Source organism: Chiloscyllium plagiosum, chromosome 16 (assembly GCF_004010195.1).
Source record: "Chiloscyllium plagiosum isolate BGI_BamShark_2017 chromosome 16, ASM401019v2, whole genome shotgun sequence".
Lineage (NCBI taxonomy): Eukaryota > Metazoa > Chordata > Chondrichthyes > Orectolobiformes > Hemiscylliidae > Chiloscyllium > Chiloscyllium plagiosum.
Genome location: NC_057725.1, coordinates 40,336,207 through 40,357,945, shown reverse-complemented (window position 1 = coordinate 40,357,945; position 21,739 = coordinate 40,336,207). Strand labels below are relative to the sequence as shown.

Genomic DNA, 21,739 nt, shown 5'->3' with positions numbered 1-21,739 from the left:
GGAGGAAGAGCGCTTCATCTTCCGCCTAGGAACCCTCCAACCACAAGGGATGAATGCAGATTTCTCCAGCTTCCTCATTTCCCCTCACCTCACCTTATCTCAGTCCCAACCCTCGGACTCAGCACCGCCTTCTTGACCTGCAATCTTCTTCCCGACCTCTCTGGCCTATCACCCTCACCTTAACCTCCTTCCACCTATGGCATTCCCAACGCCCCTCTCCCAAGTCCCTCCTCCCTACCTTTTATCTTGGCCTGCTTGGCACACCTTCCTCATTCCTGAAGAAGGGCTTATGCCCGAAACGTCGATTCTCCTGCACCTTGGATGCTGCTTGACCTACTGCGCTTTTCCAGCAACACATTTTTCAGCTAAGAAAGGTCTTCCAAGTTTTCTTGATCTTATTTCCCTTCTGAAATCTTATTCTAGTCATCTTTTCCCTCTGCAGTTGTTCAGTGGGCTGTTGTTTCAAGCAAGGAAGATTATAGTTGTACCTACACAAGTATGCAGAGTCAAAATAGCTTTGTTTCACTACCTTTTGAGATGTTAACATTATTTTTTGTTTTCAGGGCTTTAAACCTGACCTTGCAATTAACTGTGAGCTGATACCTGTGGATTACTGTGATATTCGTCAGGTGAAAGCCAGTTTCAAAAAGCTCATGAGAGCATGTGTACCCAGCACAGTTCCTAGTGATGCAGACATGACTTTGTACAGATTACTTGGAGAATCTGAATGGCTATTGCAGGTAATTCATTTATTCATCTTAGAGCTAATTATACGGCATTGTCTCCAAAAGTTTTTTTTTATCTTAACTGCAAATCAATAAACACAATGACACAGTTTGTGTTGAAATATTCCACTATTCAGCGAAGTATTAACTTGGAAACTATGTCTTGGGATTTATTTTGGCTTTCCTTTCTGATTAGGACAGGGTACATTTGGAGCAACATTCAATAAGGAACTTCATGCCAGATTATTGCAGAAGATATTTTAAGTCACCACCAAGAATATAGTTTTTAAATATGGTCAAAAATCTGAACATTATTTTAATTGTCAAGATTATGAATGTATGCAAAAGTAGGCCACCCAGCCTTTCAAACCTGCTCTACCATTCAACAAGATAATGGCTGATGCGATTTTAACCTCAAGTCTACATTTCCGTATACTGATAATCGTTCATCCCCTTTGGTATTCAAGAATCTGTGTACTTCTGCCTTAAAAATATTTAAAGATTTTGCATCCACTGCTTTTTGAGGATGGGAATTCCAAAGATGCTTAACCCTCGGAGTGAATGTTTTTCCTAATTTCTGTCCTAAATGAGCATCCCTTTTATTTTTAAACTATGACCCCGAGTTCTAGATTCTTTCACAAAAGGAAATATCCTTTCCACATCCACCAGGTCATGTCCCTTCAGAATTTTATGTTTCAAGAAAGTTAACCTTTAACCCTTGTAAAATCCAGAGGATGCAGCTTCAGTGTTTTTAGTCTTCAAATTGAGGTGGTCATCTTTGTCTAGAAGTTGGGTGGTATTCTTCAATCAAAATAGTAAATGTAATAGTTAATGTATAATCACACCTGATAAATTATAAACATTCACATCAAATTGCATACATTTCATCTATCTAAAAAATGATTGGAATACCTTGTATATTTTCCCTTTTGTCCCAAGATGGAAACTGTATAAAACCAGATGGTGGAATTAATTGAGCTCACAATTACATGATATCAATTTGTAAGTAAATTGTATTTGCTACATTATTATCATGTAATTGTTTAATATATTTTATGTCACAGAGATGTATATGATCTGGTTATGTCATTAAAACAGGACTACTTTCAAAGTGTAGAGTCATAAAAATGTTCAGCATGGAAACAGATCCTTTGGTGTAACCCATCATGCCAACCAGGTATCCTAACCTAATCTATTCCCATTTGCCAGCACTTGGCCCATATCCTTCTATATCCTTCCTATTCATATACCCACCCAGAATGCCTTTTAAATGTTAGAAATCACACAGTACGAGGCCATAGTCCAACAGGTCCACATGGAAGCATAAGCCTCATCATATTTACTTTTGATTTCTTAGATACACAGAATATTGCAACTGGCTGTGGTGATAGCAGAACTACTTGAGAGTGGTTCCTCGGTGATGGTAAGCTTAGAGGATGGCATGGACATTACAACACAGGTAATTTTATAAAGGATCATAGAAATGTGTTTTACTGTTTACAGTTTGAGATTTTCAACTGGTATAATTTGAAGCTGCTCTAGTTTTGCGCTTAAAGTTTGGAAAATGCAGCAACACAGTTTTGTTTCTAATACTCCATGACCAGATTTTCTAGCAAGAACACAAGAAAAAGGAGCAGCAATAGGCCTTCAAACATGCTGTCTGATTTAATATAATCATTGCTGAGCTCACTGCATCCTTTTCCTGTCTCGTCTCTGTAACTGTTGAACTTAAAGATCAAAAAACGCTCTAACTCAACCCAGATAATACCATAATCCAGCTTTTACTGTTCTCTGGGATAGTGAATTCAAAACTTTACATTCTCTGAGAAATAAAATTCTTCCCCATCTCTACCTTAAATGGAAGAGCCACCCTTTAGTTCTGGTTTCCTCTTATGGTTGCAGGCAACCTCTCAACAGTTACCTAAAAGGCCCATTCATTTTTCTATACTTCAATGACTATGAACCCAACTTGGTCCATCTTGTCTCATAAGATATTCCTTCGCAATCTCAGCAGATAACCATTGAGTATACTATGAATTGCTTCCAATGAAAGTACATCTTTTTTTCAAGTAAGAACATGAAAATCATGTGCAGAAGTCTTTTTAGTCTTGACATTGGCCCATTCGGTTGTAACAAGATTTCCTTTTTTTTATTTTACCCCATCCAATAATTATTGAAGCTCCATTTGCCTCCATTTCACTGTATCTGCATGCTAACTTCATTTGCACGTGAGGACATCAGGATACCTCTGTACCATGATGTTTTGCAGTCTTTTTCGATTTAAATAATAATCTGTTATTCTATCATTCCTGACAAAATCTGTTGTTCCTTATGTCCTCTTTGGATCTTACTTTCTGAAAATTCATTTTTATAGTCAGCAAATTTAGCTACAATACACTTGGTTCTTTTATCGAAGTCGTTAATGTGGCTTATAAGTACTTGAGGCCCCAGTATGATAATGGTGGCACCCCAATAGTTACACTTTGCCAACAAGAAATTGACCTATTTATCTTGGCACTCTGTTTTCTGTTAACCAATGCATTAACATAGGAACTATTATAACAGGAACTGGCTACTAGCTGTGATGAATAGAAGTGCATAATAGAGATTTCTTACTTGTTGGACATTATTGCATTTAAAGTAGTGCTGTTTTGTTTTGTTTCAATTTGGAAACTTTAAGATCTGATATTGTCAATGTTTGCTCTTAGAAAACCGTAAAAAGTTGCTGAAATAAAGCCATAAAGATGTTCAGCACGGAAACAGACCCTTCGTTCCAACTCTTCCATGCTGACCAGATATCCCAACCCAATCTCGTCCCACCTGCCAACACCCAGCCCAAATCCCTCCAAACCCTTCCAATTCATAGAACCATCCAAATGGCTTTTAAATGTCACAATTGTACTAGCCTCCACCACTTTCTATGGCAGCTTATTCCAAACACTTACTACCCTCTGCATGAAAAAGTTGCCCCTTAGGTCTCTTTTATATCTTTACCTTCTCGCCTCGAAACCAATGCCCTCTAGTTCTGGCCTCCCCCACTCCAGGGAAAAGACTTTTCCTATCCATGCCCCTCATTATTTTATAAACCTCTATAAGGTCACCCCTCAGCCTCTGACGCTCCAAGGAAAACAGCCCCAGCCTGTTCAGCCTCTCCCTGTAGCTCAGATCCTCCAACCCTGGCAACATCCTTGTAAATCTTTTCTGAGCCCTTTCAAGTTTCACAATATCCTTCCGATAGGAAGGAAACCAGAATTGCATGCAATATTCCAAAAGTGGCCTAACCAATGTCCTGTACAGCCGCAACGTGACCTCCCAACTCCTGTACTGAGTACTCTGACCAATAAAGGAAAGCATACCAAATGCCACCTTCACTATCCTATCTTCCTGCGACTCCACTTTCAATGAGCTATGAACCTGCACTCCAAGGTCTCTTTGTTCAGCAACATTCCGTAGGACCTTACCTTTAATGTACAAGTCCTGCTAAGATTTGCTTTTCCAAAATGCAGCACCTCGCATTTATCTAAATTCAACACCATCTGCCACTTCTCAGCCCATTGGCCCATCTGAACAATATCCCATTGTAATCTGAGGTAACCTTCTTTGCTGTCCACTACTCCTCTAATTTTGGTATCATCTGCAAACTAACTAACTATATCTCCTTTAATTATTCATGTAATAGTATTTTCAAAGAATAAGGGTCTGTTAGCTCAGCTGGTTAGATGGAGCATTGCTTAAATTCCTGCACTGGCTGAGGTTCCCATGAAGGACTGTCCTTCTCATTCTCTCCCCTTGCCTCATGGATGGTGACCCGTAGGTTAAACAAACATCAGTCATCTGTCTAATGAGAGAGTAGGCCTATAATCTCTTTTTGGTATTTTCAAAACCTGTTGTTTCATTATAATGCTACCAACACTCTTTGGATAGCCATTTTTTTCTAAATTAACATTTATTGTTTATGTTGGAGCTTAGAAATGTAAAATTTGTGGTGTTTTTAACAGTTCTGGAATGTATTTGTTTTGCTCTTGTTGGCGGAATTGTAATTCTCCCAACTCATGGACTGGACCAAGCTGCATCTCCAGCCATTTCACTCGCCCCTACAGCATTTTTCACTTTGACCCTACCTGGATGCTCATAGCATTCCTGCCATGCAGTGCCTTTTTGCATTTGCCCCCTCGACCAGAATTACAAGGCTCGTATTACTTTTGTCTTGCCAAGCTGTTTAATGCAGACACAAAGGAAGGAAGTGTGTCATTAAAGGTGAGAAGTTTCCAGAGCAAGTAATAGGAGAGAGTCTGGAAAGGAGAAAGTGAGGACTGCAGATGCTGGAGATCAGAGCTGAAAAATGTGTTGCTGGAAAAGCACAGCAGGTCAAGCAGCATCCAAGGAGCAGGAGAATCGACATTTCGGGCATAAGCCCTTCTTCAGGAAGAAGGGCTTATGCCCGAAATGTCGATTCTCCTGCTCCTTGGATGCTGCTTGACCTGCTGCACTTTTCCAGCAACACATTTTTCAGAGTCTGGAAAGGGTCAGGAATCTAACTTCAGGCACAGCTGATAACTGGTCAACACAGAATTAGCAATTCTGTACTTAAATGTGCGCAATACACAAAACAAGATAAGTGAGCTCTTAACACAGATTGAAATTGGCAGGTACGATGTTATAGCTGTCATACAGACATGGCTGCAAGGGAATAAGGGCTGGGGACTAAATATCCAAGGATACAAGTCCTATCAAGAGGTTAGGTAGATGGATGGTGAAATTGATAGCAAGTGATAGAGAGTAGGAGAGCATTTAATTTGAATGGGTAGAGTTGAGGAACTGCAAAAACAGAAAGAGTTTTGTACAAGCCACCAAGCAGTAGTCAGTATATGGGGCAGAAAATAAATCAGGCGATAGGTAAGGCATGTAAGAAAAGCAGTACTACAATAATCATGGAGAACTTAAATATGCAGGTGGACTGGGCAAAGCAGATTGGTAGTGGATCCCAAGAAAAGCAATTTATGGAATGTCTGTGAGAGAGTTTTTTTTTAGAGAACTTGTAGTGCCTGCTAGGGAATAGGCAATTCTGGATTTGGTGATGTGTAATCATAGAATAGAACCATAGAATCCCAACAGTGGGGAATGAAGCCATTCAGTCAATCAAAACACCTGCACCAATCTTCCAAAGAGCATCCCACCTAGACCCAGTCCAAGTCCCAGCCTATCCCTATAACTTCACATTTACCATGGCTAATCTACCTAACCTGCACATCCTTGGGCACTATGGACAATTTAGTGTGGCCAGTCCACTTAAACTGCACATGTTTGGACTGTAGGAGGAAATTGGAGTGCCTGGCATAAAGCCACACAAACAGGGAGAATGTGCAACCTCCACACAGTCACCCAAGATTGGAATCCTACCTGGTTCCCTGTCATTGTGAGACAGCAGTGCTAGCCACTGTGCCACCATAACGCCTAAATTCACTCTAGTCCTACTCACTCATTAGAGAAACAACTGGTTACAGTTTAACCCGAGGTCACCACCCTCAGGTAAGGGGAGAAGTTAAGAAGGAGAGTGCCTCATGATAGCCTCAGCTGGTGTTGAAATTGAACCCATGCTGATGGCATTATTCTACATTGCAAACTAACCATCGAGCCAGCTGAACTAAATGACTCCTTAAGAAGCAGACTTGATTAGGAAGCTTAAGGTGAAAAACCCCCGAGGGGGTAATAACCAGAATATGATAGAGTTTGTCCTGAACTTTGAGAGAAAGAAGCTAGAATCAGATATAATGGTATGACACTTGATTGAAGATAATTACAAGCACACAGGAGCTGGGCAGAATTGATGGGAATGAGAGCCTAGCAGGGAAGATGGTGGAACAGCAATGACAAGAGTTTCTAGGTGTAATTTGGAAGCATAACAGAAATACATCCCACAGAAGAAGTAGACTACATCCCAGGGTTCTGAAGAAGAAAGCTGTGGAGATTGTGGAAGTATTGGTGGCAATCTCTCAGAGATCACTGGAGTCAGGGAATGTCCAGAGGATGGAAATTGGCTAATGTAACACCCCTGTTTAAGAAAGGAGGAAAAAGTTGGGAAATTATAGGCTAGTTAGCTTGGTTAGTTGGTAATATTTTGAGAGTCAATTATTATGGATGAGATTGTAAAGTACTTGGAAGTGAATGGTAAAATAGGACTAAGTTAAGGAGAAGTTGTGCCTGAGAAACCTGTTACAATTCTTTGAGGAAATAACAATCAAGTTAGAGAAAGGAGAGCCAGGGACATGATCTATTTGGATTTCCAAATGCCTTTGACAAGGCGCTGCATGTTAACCGTAAGCAAATCCTAAACTAGGACTCCTAAATTTCTTTGTGCTTCGGATTTCTGAAACCTTTCCTCGTTTAGAAAATAGTCTGTCTCTGTTCTTCCTACCAAAGTACATACATAACTTCTCACTTTTCCTCATTGTATTCCATCTGCCATTACTTTGTCCATTCTCCTAGCCTAGGTAAAAACAATGACTGTAGATGCTGGAAACCAGATTCTGGATCAGTGGTGCTGGAAGAGCAAAGCAATTCAGGCAGCATCCGACGAGCAGCAAAATCGACATTTCGGGCAAAAGCCCTTCATCAGGAATAAAGGCAGAGAGCCTGAAGCGTGGAGAGATAAGCTAGAGGAGGGTGGGGGTGGGGAGAAAGTACCATAGAGTACCTGGGAGTTGCAGTGGGAGAGGGACTCCCTGAGATTCTTGTGGAGAGAGGAGGAAAACTTCTTCAAGGCAGGCATCCTTGCAAGAGGATTCTCCTAGCCTGTCGAAGTTCTGCCGCAGCCTATTTGCTTCCTTAACACCACAACCTTTGTGTCATGCAAGTTCAGTTGGCAGTTAGGAAGGTAAATACAATGTTAGCATTAAGTTTGAGAGGGCTACAATACAAGACTAGGATCTACTGCTGAGGGTGTATAATGATCTGGTCAGACGCCATTTAAAATACTGAGCAATTTAGGACCTCCTATTGAAGGAAGGATGTGCTGGTTTTGGAGAGAGCCCAGGGGAGGTTTACAAGAATGATCCCAGAGATGACAGGCTTGTCATTTGAGGAACAATGAAGACTCTGGGTCAGTACTTGGAGTTTAGAAGGATGAGGGGTGGGACTCATCAAATCTTAAAGAGAATCTAAAAGACCCAGTTATAGTGAATTTGGAGAAGATATTTCCACTAGTAGGAGAGACTAGGACCCGAGGGCACAGTCTCAAAATGAAGACCCTTTCAAGCTGAGATGAGGAGGAATTCCTTCAACCAGACAGTGCTAGATCTGGTATTGGAACTCATTGCTACAGAAGGCATCCAAATCATTGGATGTATTTCAGACAGAGATAGTTTCCTGATTAGTCAGAGGATCAAGGGTTATGGGGAGAAGACAGGAGAATAGGGTTGAGAAACATATCAGTCATGATTGAATAGCAGAGCAGACTTGAAGGGCTGAATGGCCTCATTCTGCTCCTACATCTTATGGGTCTTATTGTTGTCAGCGGTCCTCAGTCAGGTCTGGGGATAGCCTTCATTCAGAGAGTCACGGCACAGTAAGTCAAGACAGCCTCCGATACCAGTCCAGGGTCTTGTAAATAGTCAGTCAGCCACTCGGAGTGATCAGAGTTAGGATGCTGCCAATTTAAAGGGTGAGGAGCAGTACATCAAGTAGCACACCACCTGTCTTGAAACTTCCTGCTCTACTGATGGCTGCTTTTCTACTAGAATGAGAGAGGGGTATTAAAGTAGATGTAAATGGGTGGTACAGCTATTTGGTGCAGACGGGAAAGTTTGCAAAATGAGTGAGTAGGCATTGTGACATATTGAAGAGAAGGTGATGGTATTTACATTGGTGACTGGTGAAGCTCATTGACCTCTTCCTACATTACTGGGCAATCCTTCAGATGGCTGAGACAGCTTTAAGGCAGTGGCAACTGGTAGAGTCTGATGCTGTGGCCTCCACTACTGATCCTGAGGGAAGCGGATGTCCTGCCGCTACACTATCCCATTCATCAGCACCTCAGTTCCCTACTCTCAAAGCAAGGTGTGGATTTTCCCTGTCTGTCTTGTCTGGAGCAACTCTCAGGATCCGTGCAGGTCAGTTGTGAACTGACAGTGCTTGAATTGGTACACAACACACTTTTTAAATGGCTCGGGCACAATGGATGCCGATGAATTCTGGAAGTTACTCTGGGAATTTGTATACTGCATGATGTTGGATTCAGACATAGCGGCCACCATAGTTGTGGAGTAGGTAGTCAATGCGATGAGTTTGGTAAGATATGATGAGAAACCCCACTAGGCCTCATGGTGGGAATCCCTGCAAAAACTCTAATGAAATTAAAAGTTAAGGCACAATTATCTGATGTTGAGCCTTTTTGTGTTTACTTTCAATGGCCTAGAGCTATTAGCACTGGACTGTTAATCCAGAAACTCAGGTTATGATCTGGGGCCTCAGGTTCAATTCCCACAGCAGATGATGGATCTTAAATTCAATAAAAATCAGGAATTAGGAGTCTAATAATAACAACTAAACCATTGTTGTTGGAAAAACCCATTTGATTCACTAATGTCCCTTAAGAAAGGAAAGTGCCATCCTTACCTGATCTGGCCTACATGTAACTCCAGACCCACTGCAACGTAGTTAACTCTTAACTGCCCTGTGGGCAATTAAGGATGGGCAATAAATGCTGACCTAGCCAGTGATGACCTCATCCTGAGAATAAATAAAAAGTCTAAACTAAAATGTTACGAGTTTTACATTTTAGGACAACTTTAAGGTTATTATGTACGTAGCATCTCACCATTTATTTGTCTGGGCCTTCATTCAGATCTGTCTTCTCCACCCTTTCTCCATGCAAATCATCATCTTCAATCCACCAGTCTCACTACATTAACGTACCTACTCTCAGACTAAATCTCATATCCTTATGCAGGGTCAGGTGCATCCTGTGCATTGACACAAGATGCATTTTATGGCTTTCAGTTCTTTTCTTAGAAATTATTCACTTTGCACTTACTTGCCTATCTTACTGCATATCTCAGAGGCTTGCATTGTTTCACAGCACACAGGGAGAGGCAGGCAGTTTGTCAGGGTTTGGAGCACGGAACAGTCAAGGGGGTGGATATGTGCTGCATCCAAGCCATACCTAGAGCATGTATCAGAAGCTTATGCAGTAAACACACTGCTTGTGCTTCAAGCAAATGGCTATTTCTGCAAGTCAAAGAAAAGCAGTCTTTTGTGGGGTCACGGGCTCTATAGTCAGTCAGGAATGTCACCTCAGTCAATCTAGGGATTTATCCGATATCAGTCCAGAGGGTTAGCTACAATCAGTCAGATGTTTGACCCTACTGGAGTTCAGGAATCTGTGTCCTTGCAGCCTGGGGATCAGGCCAAGGCCAGACCCACAGACCTAGTCCAACTAGTCTAGCAATTGCAGATAAACAAGTCAGGATGCAGTGCAGATATCCGCCAGGGATGGCTGTTCTCCTTCAAGGGTTGTCATCACATGTCAATTCAGTACAGGCCATGATCAGTTCTTGGTTTTGTTTATTGATGATCTTCTACCTCCCTCCCTTCTTATACAATCTTCTGGCATCCTTCCTGACTCTACTGGTTCCTGAAAGATCATCAGCAATGCCTCCACAATATCCTCAGCTTTCTCCTTCAGAACTATGACGTGTAGTCCATCTGGCCCGAGTGATTTATTCAGCTTCAGAACTTTCAGCTTCTTCATATTTTAATAAGGGTCAATCGTGAGGTCTTGGGGAAACTTTGAAACTCTGAGGATGGGTTCATTGGTTCGGATCAAGGACGGGAATGCTTACAGTCGATGGGGCAAATTCAAAATAGAAACTTGGGATCTGATAGAGCACAGGCGAGGATGGGGAGATTCAAGGGTCAGATTTCAGAAGTCACAATCACTCTGGCCTCTAAATCAGGAGAGTATTTGGCCAACAAGGAAATGACAACTCAAATCTGTCCCCTCTTGATGCTATGCTGGGAACATAAAGAATCAAATAAAGGAGCTCAATGTAAACACTGAAGGGGTGAAAGATCATTGGGACCACAGGAACTGCAACACAAACAGCAACACAGGCGGCAATGCAAAATGGAATATGAAGGATGCAGGGCATAATCCTGCATCTTAGGTGGAGTCTACAAGTCACTCTCAAAGATACAAAATCAAATCATTGCTATCTTTGATCCAATGTCAACTGTGCATTAATGATACCAAATGGATACCACCACATGTAGATTGGGTGAAATAATTTTTAATTTTTCTCTTGGAGCAATGTAAAAGGATTTGAATTTGTGGCCCTGCTAGGGGCAATGACATTAATCATGCATCCACTGATTCAGCAATGCCACCCACCTGGCAACTCCTGCTAAAGGCAATGAAATTAATAATGTATCCACTGTTTCAGCAATGCCACCCACCTGGCATCACACAACCCATCATTTATCCAAGATGAACATTATAAATTATGGCCTTAAGAAGCAGTCATGTCCATTACATTGTGTGCACTAATTGCGTCCTTGTATTAGCTCAGCAAATATAATTAGGTGCTGACTTGAAAGAGAAACCTAAAATTGTTTCCATACCTAACAGTGAAAACAACATTTTGGAGCTGTTGCATTCACACACTGAACTATAAGTATGAAAGAACATGGTCTGTGATATGCAAGCATGCCTTTTGTTTTAGGGAGAGTAGAGCTATCATAAGGGCTAATTGCAGGAATTCCACTCCCCCAATGTAGCATCATCGCTTTGGCTGTGCATTTGGATAAGGATGCATACTTCAGAGTTCCTTTATTGAGGCATGTCATTGCCACCAAGGTTTCAAAAGGATGTCACACTATCAAGTCATAACATGACAATTCACTCAGGAATATTAGTACAATGTTGTTCTGTTTCGGATTATCTGCTCAGAAGTCTGACATGGACATCGGCATGGTTGGAGTCCTTGTCATGTTGCTTCAAATGCACAGAGAGCATTAAAGGAGAGGGCAGTTTCAACGTCCAGCAGACCCAGCAAGAACCTCCACCTCCAGCAGCTGTGACAGCCTCCAAAAGGAGAAGCTGCAGGTGAAGATCTTCCAAGGGGACAGAAGAGAATGTTGAGGTCCACATCTACAGATAACAATGTCATTTTCTACAGTATTTAGAATAACAGTGCAGGCGCACAGGTTAAAGATTTCCTGGACCATTGATGGAGTAGGACTTATGCTAGAAGGATTGGGTGACCATCCTATCCTATGTGGCATCTCCCAATGATTGATCCATAAATGCATTGGAAAGTCATTGATACCATTTTCTCCAAACCATCCCTGTTCATGTCTTTACTTGTGATGAGGAGAGTTAAGCACCGGCAGTGGGATTCCCCCACCATCATCTAGCTACCCAGGTGCAGGCTGCTTTGGACTGCACCTAAATTTCTTTGAGAGCTCCCTGTCAATTGCAGAGTTAATCAACAGAAAATATGCTCCATTATTGTGGCATGCTGTGTCTTTCGCAGTGAGAGCTAATACAGGTATAGAGAGAGATGTCCTGGATAAGGAGAAAATGAGGGATCAACATAATGCTTAGAGGATAAAGTTAAAGATGAGAGTCAAGATGTTGACCAGGAGGGACATCCTATAGTTGATAATAGAGCAATGCATTGCTGATTGAGGTGGTCGAGAAAACCTAATTAAAACACGTTTTACAGGATGACTGAGCTGGGTGGGGCATCTTTTAATTGTGTAACCTATAAGGTAAGCAGCCCTTGCCTTGTGCAAATTACACCATATCTTGGTTATTTGCAATCTTTAAACCTTTCTGGTGCTGAATAAATGGTTTGGTTGTTATCCACACATTTATACACTTGATACCTACAGGTAATCCACTTTCAAGTGACTGCACATTACTGCTACTACTGATCATTGGAGTAAAAGTAACAGTCAGTGAGATGATGCTAACATTACAGAACACTTTGGTTAGGTTATTGTTCAGGCTTCAGTTGACATATGATATTAGTGTTATACAGTGAAGTCTTTCATGATATGCAGCATGTTGAGCAGAATTCTGAGGCACCTCCTTTCAACTTTGCCATCATTGTTTTAGCCTTCAGTGTTTCAGACTGCTCACTGACAACTAAATTGCGCTGAAATTTCTGAGCATCCGATAAAACAGTTTTTAAGCATAAGCAGTGCTTTTTGCAGCTTTTCTTTTTGGCACGTCACTGTGATATGAAGCAAAGTGAACATGTGAACTGTTCGTTCTCCATATGCCAGCCATGAATGACAGTGCATTTGTTTAAAAAACTGATAGATTTAATCGTTTCCTCCAGATATGTGCACAATTATCACGGATTCTGTGAAATGGTGTGTGTGGAAGATGTGTATAGGCCAAGCCCTAGGTCATTCCCTGCACGGTGCTTTTAATGAGTTGTCCTCATTAAAATGCAACACCTTGGTTGCAATCACCAGCAACGCTGTTCAAGGATCTGTGATGTGTATTGCTATCTGCAGTCAAGGAGTCAGTTTCTTGTGAGAGATGAGAAATGCCTGGCCATTACAACTTCTTTCTTCCTTGATGTCTGTAAAGACTTGTCATTTCTTTCATGGGTGCAACTTGACCAGCTCCAACAGCAGCAAAGGCACTGAAGCAGACAATTTAGGCATGCGATGCATGTGTACTTACAAAAGTGCAAGGTAATTACAAATGTACAAAATAGGACTGGAAATGAATCATTCTGCCCATTGAACTTCCTCCACCGTTCAAAAAGATTATGGCTGGTCTGTTGTGTTTCAAATTCCAATTCTAATCTACCCCTGGTAACCTTTGATTCCCTTGCCTAATTAAAATCTATCCACCTCTGCTTTAAACATGCTTAATGACTTTGCCTCTCCCACCTTCAAGGGTGGAGTTCCAAAATCGTACAGCCCCTCATCTTTGTCTTAAAAGGGCAAGCCAAGTTTTAAAACAGTGCACTTTAGATTTTATTGGCCAAAAGAGGAAATTTCCATTCCACATTCACCTTGTCAGGACTAGAATCTTTATACATTTCAGTCAGGTTCCCCCTTCATTCTTCTAAACTCCAGTGGAACAAACCCAACCTAACCTCATAAGACAATCAGGAAAAAGTGAGGTCTGCAGATGCAGGAGATCAGAGTAGCGTGTGTGATGCTGGAAAAGCACAACAGGTCAGACAGCATCCGAGGAGCATGAGAATCACCTTTTCAGGCAAGAGCCCTTCATCAGAAATGAGGCTTGTGAGCCGAGGGAGTGGAGAGATAATTGGGTGGGGGTTGGGGCTGGGGCTGGGCAGAAGGTAGCTGAAAGTGCGATAGGTAGTAATGGTGATAGGTCAGAGAGGAGGGTGGAGTGGATGGTGGGAAGGAAGATGGACACCTCGGACAGGTCATGAGGGCGGTGCCATCTTCCTTCCCAACTATCTGCTCCACCCTCCTCTCCAACCTATCACCATTACCCCCACATTCATCTATCTATTGCACTCTCAGCTCCTATCTCCCCTCATCCCCACCCCCACCTCCGATTTATCTTATCACAAGCCTCATTCCTGATGAAGGGCTCTTGCCCAAAACGTCGATTCTCCTGCTCCTCGGATGCTGCCTGACCTGTACTTTTCCAGCACCACACTCTCGACTCATGAGACAATCAGTTCATTCCAGTTAAATCAGACCTCCTGTAAACCAACTCTAAAGCACTGAGATCCTTTCTTGAATAAAGAGACAAAAACTTTAAGATGTCATCTCACCAGTGACCTGTATGATTGAAGCAGGACATCCTTACTTGTATCTTTACTTTTGTTCCGACAAAGGTTCACTAAACTCGAAACAATAACTCTGCTTTCAGTGTCCAGATACCTGCTGTGTTTATATTCGATTTCTCAATTAATAAGAATTAGTATCCTCATGTCCTTCTTGAATACATGCTAAACATGCATGCAAAAGTTTTGTGACTCATGCAGTGGAACACCTAAATCCCTTGGATTTCTGCAATCGTTCTCCATATAGATAATCTGATTTTTCATATTTCCTGCGAAAGTGAACATTGTAACATTTTTCCACATTATAGTCCATCTGCTATACTTCTTCCTGCTGTTACAATGCGATCGAAGGATGGATTGAGTTTTATGAAACAGGATAGTAGCACAGTTTTCATACAGCAGGAGAGGTGGTGAGGTGTCTCCAGTGAGTGAGTAGGAAATGCAGAGGTCAGGAAGAATAATGTAGTTGAGAACCATTGAGTAAACATGATGTATGCTGTATGAGAGAAGTCATCCAAAGCGTTACTGAGAGGTGCATACAGTGTTAGAGTGATTGGTGAGTGTGAAGTAGAATATGGAAGATCATTAACCTTCTTCCTTTACTATTGTGTATTGCACTTTACCTGAGATATAGCACTGAACTGGGCCACTGATCAGGTCCAGGTGAGCTGGTTCTGGTGCTATTGCTTCCATTGTCAGTTAGCAGGATACAGCACTGCCTTCCTCTTCTCAAGCATACCCAGATCCCTCTTGACTGAAAAGACCATTTCTGGACCATTTCATCAAAACAACAGTAAATGACCCATTCCTGGCTTGCAACATCTTAAGTGATGTACTGCTGGGCTTTAGACATGGCACCAACAGCATAAACACTGGAAGATCCTGACTGTGACAAGCGCTTTTACTTTTCTTGCCACCTGATTATATGAAATTGATATATAGTCTTGTACATAATTAGTGACTATAAAGCAGAAAATTACATGAGAAAAGTCGCCATAAGCTGTGGTGAACTGGACATTATGAATCTAACTCAAAAATCACTTTTCTTGAAAACTGGAAAAATCATCCACATTTTACTTATACTTTTTAATGCCACTTTCCATCTACATTGATTTGACTTAGGCTCTTAATGACTCAAGTCATATATGTATCAGATTTAAGAAGATTGATCATTTGATCTGAGAACATTTTCATGTAAGAATTGTGATTTCTTTTACCTTCCACTTATTTCAGACACAATAGTCCCTTCAAATCTTTACAGTTGTCTCCCATAGCATTAATAGCATCTTAAGTGCAGCCACATTCGGTCAGATCTCCTGGTTCTAACATTCTTTAATATCTTGAATCAAAACTTTCTACTACCTCTACTTGGCTGTTGCAGGAGGTCAGCTTAGGTGTTCTTCAGTTAACCACAGATTTGAACTCTAATACCCAGCACAATATTTTAAATGAACCCAAATTGAAAGAAATATTCATGCTCAACAGACAACTTTTTCTACAACTGAAAAGCAAACACTAAAACTGCACACATATCCACAGCCAGGAATCTATTTCCCTACAATTATTTTCTTGTTGACCATTTATTTAATTTTTTTCCCCAGGCACTATCTTCATGTGATCATTTACTGAAAGCACGTGCTTTGCCAGAACTCCTTTCCTCAAGCTAGTTCTTAATGTCACCAAATATAAATTTTCTTTTTCAAGAGTACACTGGCTGTCACACTATACCCTGGTGTAGGTGGGAGTGGTTTGGTGGGTGGTGGCATTGGGCTACTGTTCAGGCCAGTGGGGACCTGCTGAATCTCTGACCTTAAGGGCTTTCTTCCAAGCCTTCCAGACTCAGACCGTTTGCACATCTAAATCTTCAATGGAGATGTGTGAATGAAAGGTGCCATATAAGTTCTAATGGAGCACATTTATAGTTGTAGATATGCTTTTTTGATTGCATAGCCAAAGGCTAGACTTTGTGCAGATGTAAGAGATTTATAGTATTTCCAGAGTTGCTTAAGTAGACATAAGTTAATTCAGCACAGAACAAAAACTGAACGTGAGATGTCCTTGGTCCATGTAGTTAGTTACACACTAGTTAACATGTGATGACAAAAGCATGCAGATATAATTGTGAAGACTCAAATGTCCAACAAATGAACAATCAAGTTAAAATTAGTAAGTGTAAGGGGAGTACTTCTTAATCAAGGAAGACCATTGTCAGGGAGTACCGTGCCAGTCAGTCAATTGCATCATCTGATCTCAGTCCTGGGCTTTAGGCATGGTCAATAAGTCACTTGGGATATTTGCAGCCAGGGGTTTTGAATCATCACAGTCCACTGAGTAGGTCATCGTGAGTTGTGCAGATCCAGTGCATTCGGTCCAGAAACTGGTGATCAGTCAGGGAGGTCGATAGAGATCAGTTGGGGTCTTGTCAGTCATTATTCAGGGCTGTTGTTCCATGTTGGTTTGGGCCATGGTTTGGGCCTAGGGTTCTTTTAACTGAAAATCAAGGGTGATTATCAGCAGCCACTGCAGTGGTCTACAGTTGGGGATGCAGAGGAAACAATAATTGTGAAGGGCAGTCATTTAAATATATAAAGGTGAAAGATGATACATCACAGAGTACATAGGATGGGGGAAGAGTAAGCTGTTATTTGATCTTCTTTGTTCTCTTTGTATCCCGACATTCCCCAAGAAAGGCAGCATTGCATAAAGGATAAAGTTGGAAAAATGTTATAATCCAAGGCGTGAGATAAACAGCACCAGAACCTTGCGCAGCCTATGAGACCTACCAAGTTTGGAAAGAATTCTGAGGGATAGGATCTATGACTATTTGGCAGCACAGTGTGATTAAAGGCAGTTAGCATGGCTTTGTGAGGGCAGGTCATGCCTCACAAATCTTATTGAGTTCTTTGAGGAGGTGACAAGACAGGTCTATGAAGGTCAAGCAGTGGATGTGGAGTATATGGACCTCAGCAAGGCATTTGATAAGGTTCCCCATGGTAGGCTCATTCATAGAATCAGTAACTATGGGATTCAGGGAGATTTGGCTATCTGGATTCAGAATTGGTTGGCTAACAGAAGGCAGAAAGTGGTTGTAGATGGAAAGTATTCTGTCTGGAGGTCAGTGTTGAGTGGGGTCCCGCAGGGCTCTGTTCTTGGGCATCTGCTCTTTGTAGTTTTTATAAATGACTTGGATGAGGAGGTTGAGGGTGGGTAAGTAAATTTGCAGATGGCACAAAGGTTGAAGGTGTCGTCGATAGTATCGAGGGCTATTGCAGGCTGCAGCGTGACATAGACTGGATGCAGAGCTGGGCTGAGAAATGGCAGATGGAGTTCAACCTGGATAAATGCGAACTGATGCATTTTGGAAGGTCGAACTCGAATACTGAATATAGGATTAAAGACAGGATTCTTGATAGTGTGGAGGAATAGAGGGATCTGGGTGTGCAGTACATAGGTCCCTCAAAGTTGCCACCCAAGTGGATAGGGTTATTAAGAAAGCATATGGTGTTTTGGCTTTTGTTAACAGGCAGATTGAGTTTTAAGAGCCACGAGGTCTTGCTACAGCTCTACAAGTCCCTGGTGAGACCATACTTGGAATATTGTGTCCAGTTCTGGTCGCCCTACTATAGAAAAGTTACAGAGGCTTTGGAGAGGGTGCAAAGAAGGTTTACCAGGATGCTGCCTGGACTCGAGAGCTTGCCTTATGAAGAAAGGTTGAAAAAACTCAGACCTTTCTGTCTGGAGAGGAGGAGGAAGAGAGGAGACCTGATCAAGGTATACAAGATAATGAGAGGAGTAGATAGAGTCAATAGCCAGAGACGTTTCCCCAGGACAGGATTGACGGGTACAAGGGGTCATAGTTTTAAGATATTAGGGGAAAGGTATAGAGGAATTGTCAGAGGTAGGTTCTTTATGCAGAGAGTTGTGAATGCATGGAATGCATTGCCAGCGATGGTGGTGGAAGCAGTCATTAGGGACATTTAAGCGACTGCTGGACATGCACATGGATAACAGTGAGTTGAGGGGTGCGTAGGTTAAGTTATTATTTTTTACATTTGGATTAAACCTCGGCACAACATCATGGGCCAAAGGACCTGTTCTGTGCTGTACTTTTCTATGTTCAATGTATTTGTGAATTATCGAACTTAGATGAAACTTTACAGCTAAGTTATGGGAACGATTTGCAACATGCCTTAAGGCCACATTTTCCATTAAAGGTACTGAAATGAATCAGATATTTTGGATGATACCAAAACCTACTAAAAAAACAGTATCTTTCAAAAACAAAGTTATAAAAATACTGGAAATCTGAAAGAAAAACAAAGTTGTTCAAAAAACTGAGCACAACTTGCAGCATATGTGGAGAGAGACACTAGAGATAAATCTAAGCAAGAGTCATTTTCAACTCAAAACATTAACTCTGTTTCTGTCTGTGCAGAATTTGCCAAATCTCAAGTTTTTCCTGCAATTTGTTGTTAGTCCATGGTTTGAAAATGGACCTCTCTTAATTATAATAGCTTATGTAACTGTTTAACTTATTAAACATTCGTGTTTCAGGATAAACTTAATGTTTTTGGACAATTAGATAACACAGTATTAGCTAATTCAAAAGATGAAAATGTCCCTCTAATGGTTTAATGTATCATAAAGTTTAAAATAATGCAGTCTTTTCATTTATCAGCATACAAAGCACTATCTGACCTGTCTCTTCAAATGTCTGTTTTTCCAAGGTGGTTTCCTTGGTGCAGTTGCTATGTGACCCATTCTACAGAACACTCGAAGGTTTCAAAATACTGATTGAAAAGGAATGGTTGTCCTTTGGCCACAAGTTCAGCCAACGTAGTAATCTAACTCCCAACAGCCAGGGAAGTGGCTTTGCACCAATTTTCCTGCAATTTCTGGATTGTGTGCACCAGGTAAAGAGAACTTTTTTTTTCCCACCAAAGTTTCTGAAGGTATAAAATTGTATGAAGAGTATTAATGTTCATCCATGGATCTGTACACATTAAAACCAAACCAAAACTAAACTCAGCAATATGTGGGTGATTGTCATGGAAAAACTTTGAATTAAAGCCTTGTTGCTATACAGGTATGCAACATAGGGTTCAAATGACATTAAATTTAAATTAGGTTCCCTACAATGTGGAAACAGGCCCTTCAGCCCAACTAGTCCACACCGACCCTCCGAAGAGTAACCCACCCAGACCCATTTCCCTCTGACTAATGCACCTGGCACTCTGGGCAATTCAGCATGTCCAATTCACCTAACCTATGCATCTTTGGACTGTGGGAGGAAACCGGAACACCCGGAGGAAACCCACGCAGATAGTTACCCAAGGCTGGAATTGAACCTGGGACCCTGGTGCTGTGCACTGAGCCATTGTGTCGCCCCCAAATTGACTGGTTTATCAACTGGTTTATCATATTCATGTTCTGAATATGCCAATTGTGGGTTTTTTGCCAATTATATGCAGGTAAAGTTCATTGGGATTTTTTATACCACTTTTATGAGTTGTTGTTCCTGGTGAACATTATTGCACAGAAAACCTAATTTCCCAGAATAAATAGTGATTTGAATTGAAATGCTGCTATACCACAAAAAGTAAACACCACTGAGCGTATTTGCTGTCTTCTATTTTAACATATGTTAGTGTTTCAAGAGGAAAATCTTGTTAACTCTAGACAGAAGATAACTCTGTGGAAAAATTAGCCTGTCTAGTTTATCAGATTCTGTCATACCTGTTGTGAATGTTGATCATTCTAATAATTGTTCAAAGTTTAGTTTCTGCATTTATTTGTATGTGATATGTCTTATCTTATATTTTTCCAACAGATTCATCACCAGTATCCTATAGAGTTTGAGTTCAACCAATATTATCTTAAATTTTTGGCTTATCATTATGTGTCCAATCGCTACAAAACCTTCTTGCTGGACTCTGATTATGAAAGATTAGAACATGGTATGTTACAACCAAGTTAACATGTTTGTCTGCCAGCTTTATGAAGTTTTTTTTTGCCCCAAGAATCCTAAATTCTATTAATTTAGTCTATGAAATAGTGTATTAGATTAGATTACATTACATTACAGTGTGGAAACAGGCCCTTCGGCCCAACAAGTCCACACCGAAGCGCAACCCACTGCTACATTTACCCCTTACCTAACACTACGGGCAATTTAGCATGGCCAATTCACCTAACCTGCACACCTTTGGACTGTGGGAGGAAACCGGAGCACCCGGAGGAAACCCATGCAGACACTGGGAGAATGTGCAAACTCCACACAGCCAGCCGCCTGAGGCGGGAATTGAACCCGGGTCTCTGGCGCTGTGAGGCAGCAGTGCTAACCACTGTGCCACCGTGCCGCCCGATATTGTTTCCTATATTGTCACTTCAGTCTTTTTCATGAACAGATGCAATCATACATTTGTCACAAGTTAATGTGAACTCACATTTATTAAAATTTTTATCACATATTTAGGACAGTTCTGACTACTAGCACTACAACTGCATAACTAACCAGTCCTCCTCCCACATGCTTGATTTTGCAGTATCTGGATTAGTGGTGCTGGAAGAGCACAGCAGTTCAGGCAGCATCCAAGGAGCAGCAAAATCGACGTTTCAGGCAAAAACCCTTCATCAGGAATAAAGGCAGAGAGCCTGAAGCGTGGACAGATAAGCTAGGGAAGGGTGGGGGTGGAGAGAAAGTAGCATAGAGTACAATAGGTGAGTGGGGGAGGGGATGAAGGTGATAGGTCAGGGAGGAGAGGGTGGAGTGGATAGGTGGAAAAGGAGATAGGCAGGTAGGACAAGTCCAGACAAGTCATGGGGACAGTGCTGAACTGGAAGTTTGGAACTAGGGTCAGTTGAGGGAAGGGGAAATGAGGAAACTGTTGAAGTCCACATTGATGCCCTGGGGTTGAAGTGTTCCGAGGCGGAAGATGAGGCGTTCTTCCTCCAGGCGTCTGTGGTGAGGGAGCGGCGGTGAAGGAGGCCCAAGACCTCCATGTCCTCGGCGGAGGGGGAGGGGGAGTTGAAATGTTGGGCCACAGGGCGGTGTGGTTGATTGGTGCGGGTGTCCAGGAGATGTTCCCTAAAGCGCTCTCTAGGAGGGCGTCCAGTCTTCCCAATGTAGAGGAGACCGCAACGGGAGCAACGGATACAATAAATGATATTAGTGGATGTGCAAGTAAAACTTTGATGGATGTGGAAGGCTACTTTAGGGCCTTGGAT

The 21,739-nt window shown here is 41.7% G+C and overlaps 1 protein-coding gene across 3 annotated transcripts in view; it reads left to right on the top strand.

The window, feature by feature from the left end:
- Positions 1 to 21,739, top strand: part of sbf2 (SET binding factor 2) — a 582,458-nt gene that overhangs the window by 538,205 nt on the left and 22,514 nt on the right. For all 3 annotated transcript variants that reach the window (XM_043705903.1, XM_043705905.1, XM_043705904.1), the window contains 4 exons: positions 564 to 740; positions 2,083 to 2,184; positions 19,240 to 19,425; positions 20,343 to 20,469. In XM_043705903.1, the coding sequence (XP_043561838.1) occupies positions 564 to 740; positions 2,083 to 2,184; positions 19,240 to 19,425; positions 20,343 to 20,469 (592 nt within the window). The remainder of the gene's footprint in view (positions 1 to 563; positions 741 to 2,082; positions 2,185 to 19,239; positions 19,426 to 20,342; positions 20,470 to 21,739) is intronic.